At 41.2% G+C, this 6894-nt stretch overlaps 1 protein-coding gene across 1 annotated transcript in view; it reads left to right on the top strand.

The window, feature by feature from the left end:
- trip4 (thyroid hormone receptor interactor 4) overlaps nt 1-6894 on the top strand; it is an 83858-nt gene that overhangs the window by 4765 nt on the left and 72199 nt on the right. The window contains exons 10-12 of the mRNA XM_020605861.1: nt 1-112; nt 265-389; nt 503-594. The exon at nt 1-112 is cut by the window's left edge and continues 23 nt beyond it. Coding sequence (XP_020461517.1) covers nt 1-112; nt 265-389; nt 503-594 — 329 coding nt within the window. The remainder of the gene's footprint in view (nt 113-264; nt 390-502; nt 595-6894) is intronic.

Below are 6894 nucleotides of genomic sequence, written 5' to 3' on the forward strand. Positions count from 1 at the left end.
AACGTAACAGGTTGCGGCTCCAAGACAAAGAGCTGCAGGAGATGTCTGATGGAGGCTGGTGCCTCAGCATGCACCAACCGTGGGCTTCGCTACTTGTCAAAGGCATCAAGAGGTAAAGAGTAAACAAAATCCCAAATGAGCTGTAAAGATAAACAGAACTGCAGTACTAATCTAAAAACCCAGTTTAAAACTCTTATTATAGACATGTTTTCTGTCTGGTTAGTGAAAGCAGAGGCAACTTAGCATTTTTCTGTGTGCGTGTAGGGTAGAGGGGCGAACTTGGTACACATCACACCGTGGTCGTCTGTGGATTGCTGCAGCAGCCAAGACACCCAGCCCTCAGGAGATTGCTGAGGTGGAAGCCATGTACCACCACATCTACAAGAAAGGTACACACATAACAGTACTGTACAAAGAAAAAGACTGAATAATGGAAGTGATTGGTTTGTAGCTGTTTTACATATAACCACTGCCACAAACATTGCTCTCATTTTCTGTGCAGAGCTCAGGTTTCCTAAAGACTACCCCACTGGCTGCTTGTTGGGCTGCGTCAACATGACTGACTGCCTATCTCAGGAGCAGTTTAGACAGCAGGTCAGTGCAACATCATATCCTATCAGTTTGATGCCGGTACTAAAATATATTTTTAAAAGCCATACTGCAGTAATTGAATTGAATCACCAATTACATCAGATATGTGGGTTACCAGGTCATTGTGCCATAGCAAATAACAAAACTCATCAAGAAAAGACAACTGCAGTGTTTTATTTAATCACAGCATATCACTGTAATCCTGAATACACATAATGTGAAGTGATGGACAAATAAGAATTGAATTAAAGGGTGAAATGACATCACGCAAAAACCATATTGATGCTTTGCAAAGTTACTGGGTTTTTTTTCTGGAGGATTTTATTTTTTGTTGAATGTCAGTCTTTACTTGTTTTGTAGTTCAAGCACAGGCTGCTGCAGCATAACATGGGATAATGTGTGATTTGGATTTGGTTGATCAGGTAGACTAGCTGATGCTGTTGCTATTTTGTTGTTGTTTTGTGTTTACTGCTTGAGCTCTACTGGAACTACATTTCCCATCGTCCCCTTCCTTTTGGGTTTTTCCAGTTCTTCTTCCTTTGAAATCTATGCAGAAGTGTAATGTCAGCTTGTAGTTCACAATAACAACAAAAACACTCAGACTAAATAAAACTGAACAAAAATCTTGTCTCATTCTGCAGTGGAGTTGGAAGTGCATTTCAGTGTCAGATATTGTAGCAACATTAGACACAATAAAACATCATCACAGAAATTTTAATACCCTGGCAGACATATATAGACCTCTTGGATAGAATATCACAGTTTTGTGAACATCCAGGGTTTGTTTCATCCAAAACCACACTGTTCTCAGGGCTGAAACACTCGCTGTGTTGTGTTGCTGATTTATGGTTGCCTAGAGAAGCTTAACATCTGGAAGCTTTTATGTTTGGCGAAGATGACCATAATGTTTCCTACACCCTTTCTCTTGTATTTTGTAAAATGCTGTGTTTGACTGAAGTGACTGTGCACTGTAGGTACTGTGTCTCGTATCCCGTTTGTGTAAAATTGCTGCAGTATCAGCTCTGACCAGCAGAGGTCATGCTGCACCTTGCCACCAGCAAGTTGCTGCCAACTAACAATTGTTCCCACTGGAGGCAGTATGCACCACAGGAATAACCACTGAAACAGAGCCCTCATTATTCCAGCGACCTCCCATGAAAATAAATGGTTATATTTGACACATGTCATTGGCTGTTGTCTCTCTGCTGCATGCGTTTTTAGCTGAAAGATCAGATTTAGTCTTGGCAGCTTAAGAAGCATGAATAGCAAAACACTGATTTCTAATACAACATTAGAGTGTGTTGCTGATTTGTGTGCTTTTCAGTTTGTCTTGCATGAGTATGTAAAGTAAATCCACCCTAAACCAGAGTGTTAAGAGGACTCTGGTCTGACTCTGAATATGTGGTGTGGCAAAGTACAGAGGTGTTTCGTTGGCAGTATGGTCGGAGCTTTTTTAAACTCAAACTGTTTACTTGAGCTTTTATATTCAATTTACAGTAATTAATTGCCATTTTACCAAGTATAAACTGGAAAATACACCCCACTCCCCATTAAGTCATCATACTTACAGAGTCGCTCTCCCGTTCGCTGTCAGTAGAATACATTTAAACTTGATTACACTGCCATCCTTGTCGTGGCTGTTTTACCTCTGGCTTTGGGAGAGACTGCTGTGTCTGATGTCTACTGGTCTCATGCATTTTCACTATATTATGTGTTTGTTATTATTAGAGTGGGACAAGTAGACAGTTACTTGATGAGTCAGTCGCCAGAAAATGAATGGCTTGTTAGGATAATCATTTAAGTCACAAAAATGCCAGACGTTCACTGCTTTTGTTCTCTCAAATGTGAATAGTAGCTGGTATTTTTAATCCTTTTTGATAGTATGTGGAGTTTTAGTCTGAAACAAGAAATGTGAAGATATAATAGTTTATGGTACTATATTATATTGGACATTCTGATCATTTTTCACTGTTTTCAGACATTTTATACAGTGATTACTCAAGAAAATAATCTGCCAATCAATCGAAGACAAATATTTGATGCTTTCTTATGTTGTGTTGAAAGATCTATGTGCCTGACTCTATAGGTGTCGTGTCACTTGGCACAGTCTGCACTGAAACCATATACATTAAGTGGAGCAGTGTGTATAATGCTACACATTGCACAGACATGCAGTACTACTGCAAAACTACACATGTACACACACGCTTGAAAACCAACTCTGAGGTACTGAAACAGATCACACTTTGAAGTTGCGCACTCTTCTGTTTCAGTTGAAGAAACAACCATAGAAAAATGGAGCAACGCCCTTTGAGATGGTGTACTTGTATTTCCGTGCATCTCTTTATGTGCGTCTTCCTGCATAACGACGGTTGTTTTATTTCTCAGGATTGTATTTGGGTAAAAACAATCAGCTTTCAAAAAGTGTGCTTCTGCATGTTTTGCATTCTGACTGCTGGGACCTGTAAATCTATGGGCTTTCCCCTTTTGTACTCTGTCCTCATTCTCTCCACCACTCATTCCACCCAGGGCTGTAAAAATCATGTTTGCAGGCAGTGTGACTGCCCTTTCATCCTGTGAAAGGGTGTGTGTGTGTGCGTGTGCACTTGTCTGTGTGTGTCCACTAGCACAGAGCAGCCATAAATAACACCCCCACCCCACACAAGGCCCCTCAGAAAAAAGAAAGAAAGGCAGATGTAGAAAAACAGTGAAGCAACCAGAGAGGAACAACAGCACCAAAGGCGTAATGGTGGTGCTGAACTGCTGGTTAGTGCTTATTCCAGTCTCAGTTTTAGAAAAAGCACAGGCTCTTAGCTGTTTTCCATGTAGCACTTAAAGCTTGTTTTTTTTTTTCCATGTAAGTAGGGGAGTGTATGTTGAGCTAGTGCATAGTAACACATAGCTGAGCTGCTGGGCTGGGAGAGTGGGTGAGGTGTAGGATTTACTGTCCTGTGCTGGCAGCTGTGGGTGGTTAAAAAGGGGGTGGTGAAGGATAGACAGCCATTATTGTTCAGGCTCTTTTAAATCTGCCCCTAGTGATACAAGAAATATTTAGAGAAAGTGAAATGTAGATCAGGAGAGCATGGGAGAAACACTGAATGCAGAAAATTGTGAAAATGTTGTAAATATTTGACTCTCACTGATCCAATGTCATAGCAGTCATTTCACTGTTGGGGTGCTGTTGTACAAGGCAGCACCAAAAATCTAATCCCCTGCTAACACACAGTGCAAAAAGACCACCCCAGGCAGCAGAGCAGGATTTCCATCTGCTTGACTTGGACCAATTCTTTCCTCCATTAGAAACTGACTGGTGTATTGATCCTTGCTCCCCATAATCTGTCACTTCCCTCAACTCGCCAGCCCCCCTTTACTACTGATAATTGGCCAGCCATTATGATCTGTGCTCTGTCTCTCCACCACTACCTCCCAGTGCTCACTCAGCAGTGAGTGGAGATGTACGCCTGACCTTCCCACTGCCAAGGGCGGTGGGGCGGTGGGAAATAAATAGGTGCATTACAGATGGAAAATTGGAATGTTTTTGCTGGAAGTGGCTGAGTGAGGCCATTAAAAAGGATGAGCTGAGAGCTCCAGCCAAACTGTGCAGGTTAAGTGGTGGCTGTGCTGCAGATGGTTTGCTTCACACAAACAAATGACATTCAACCGTGCAATATTTTAAAACTGTGCATAAAATGAAGTCATACAGCATTATTTTATTTTGAGTACAACATTTATCTGCACTGCACAGCACAGGCAAAAGTACAGCACACCCACACAGAGCTCGAATCATACCATCAACTTGCTCCTGTGGTGAAAAAATTGATGGATCAATCCACTCTCTTAATAAGGGTCTGATTTCTTACTCTATTCTAAAGATCATGTAACCAGCTGCAGGGATGATGTATATGTCTTAGTGCCAGTTTCATATGAAAAGACTATAAGGACAAAAAGGGAAAGTGGGCTTATGTGATTTTTACAGAGCATGGAGTGGGCTGCATATTTCTCTACAAACCCGACTTGTGCCTGAGACCCAGACCTGACAAGCTTGGAGTAAAAAACATCCAAACCCAAACTGAGCCCAGTACAGTTGAGTTTGTAGCCTACAGTGTTTTTCTCCTTATCATTAATGAAGCAGACATTTGAGCACTTCAGCTGTCTAGCCTAGTCGTGGAGCGACAGTGGAGCGGTGGGTAGAGCAGTCGTCTGCCAACCTTAAGGTTGTAGGTTCGAATCTTGATGCCTGCAGTTCACATGTCGAAGTGTCCTTGGGCAAGACACTGAACCTCCCTGTTGCCCGTGATGACGGCGCGTATGTACACAGCGGCCCGGGGCCCTCGGCTCAAACATAATTTCGTTGTACGTGTTACAATAAAATAAAGCTTCTTCTTCTAAAGTTTCACCCACATGTTCGAACCCGACCCAGACCCGAACACAGTTTCTAAATTTTTGTTGAAACCTGGCCTGGACCTTTGAGTACCGATGGATCCCCTTGGGCTTGGTTCGGGTATCCACACTCTAGTGTAATCAAAGGACGCTATGAATTTACACTGTTATGTCAATCTGGAAGTTTCATCTTTTGTAGAGATTTTTGAACAGTAATCAGAATCAGCTTTATTGGCCAGGTGTGTTCATCACATGATGAATTTGACTCCAGTACAGTGGCTCTCAAAGTGCATGTACAGTGCTCTTCTGTAAGGCAACGAGTAAACAAGACTGAGAGAATGAAAGAAAAAGAACATGCACACACTTGACGTGGTCACATAGCCAGTTTGTAATTTGGTCATAAACAACCGAGTCTCTCATCATTTCTGAAATTTGTCAGACAATCTTAGCACAGACACTTAAAGACAGAAGTTCTTGAATCTCGTCGTGTCTCCAGCTATGTACTTTTGTTGACGTCTTCATTGTAAATGACCATTTTTCTTCATCATCTGAGGATTGTTTTCTTCATCAACACGCCCTCTGGCTCCATGTTAATTCTCCAGACTTTACGCTGTTGTATTCTCCCATGGGCTCACTCCAGCTCACTAGGACATTACACTGATTTTGTACTACGGAGCTGGCAAAGTAAAGTCCGCTTAATGTCCAGGTCAACTGCCTTGGACATTTGGGTTCTCACATACAGCTCCTTTGTCTAATGTCTAGATAAATTCAGGGTTCGGGTGCATGTCTGAAAAGGGCTTTAGATTTCTTATGTTAAATAGTGTGTTGTCTGCTGCTTAGTTTGGACATTCATACTTTATGTAACAGCATTTTCTGCATATACTGTACAGATGGTTGGCAAAGTAAGGAAATAACTCAAACGCCAGTGGTCTCTTCCAGGATGGCAGTGCCCCCACCCATAGCACATGAGGGGTCACTGAATGGTTTTTGGAGTGATATGTTAGACAGCGTCTCCACCACCATCATCAAAACACCAAATGAGGGAATATCTTTTGGAAGAAAGGTGTTCATCCCTCTAATAGAGTCCAGAGACTTCTAGAATCAGTGCCAAAGTGCACTGAAGCTATTCTGGTGGCCCGACAGCTTACTAAGACACTTTATGTTGGGGTTTTCTTTAATCTGTTACCCGACTGTACAGTATGTAACAATATCATCTGTATATATTTTACTATCTGCATTGGAACATGCAATAATTAACCTATATAATAGTGTGTGTAAGGCTCAGTTCCAGAATAGATTCATATAAGAACACTAATAAAACAGCTGAAGAAAAATTGTATCAAATAGTTTTAGTTGTAACAACAACTACAAAACCCTATATAAAGTAGATGATGACAATTGTTAAAGAGTTGCAGAGACATCTCAGAAGCTTTACATACAGTACATGTTTATTGGCTTGTCTGGATTGGGTACTCTGTTTAAAATAAGAGGTTGCTGAGTCATTTAATGTTTCTTTCACAGTCCAAACTGCACTGTTTGGAGAGTCGCTTTCATTAAACTCATGCCTGCATCAGTGATCATATGCCAACAATACAGTGGGGCAAATAAGTATTTGATACACCGCCGATTGTTCAAGTTTTTCCACTTACAAAGAATGGACAGATCTGTAATTTTCATCATAGGTACACCTCAACTAAGAGTGAGGGACAGAATCTACAAAAAATTCCAGTAAATCACATTGTTAGATTTTTAAATAATTTATTTCCATTTTATTGCATGAAATAAGTATTTGATCACCTACCAACCAGCAAGAATTCTGGCTCTCACAGACCTGTTAGTTTGTCTTTAAGAAGCCCTCCTATCCTCCACTCATTGCCTGTATTAATTGCACCTGTTTGAACTCGTTACCTGTATAAAAGACAC

The sequence above is a fragment of the Monopterus albus genome, unplaced genomic scaffold, assembly GCF_001952655.1.
Source record: "Monopterus albus unplaced genomic scaffold, M_albus_1.0 scaffold72.1, whole genome shotgun sequence".
NCBI classification, from domain to species: Eukaryota; Metazoa; Chordata; class Actinopteri; order Synbranchiformes; family Synbranchidae; genus Monopterus; species Monopterus albus.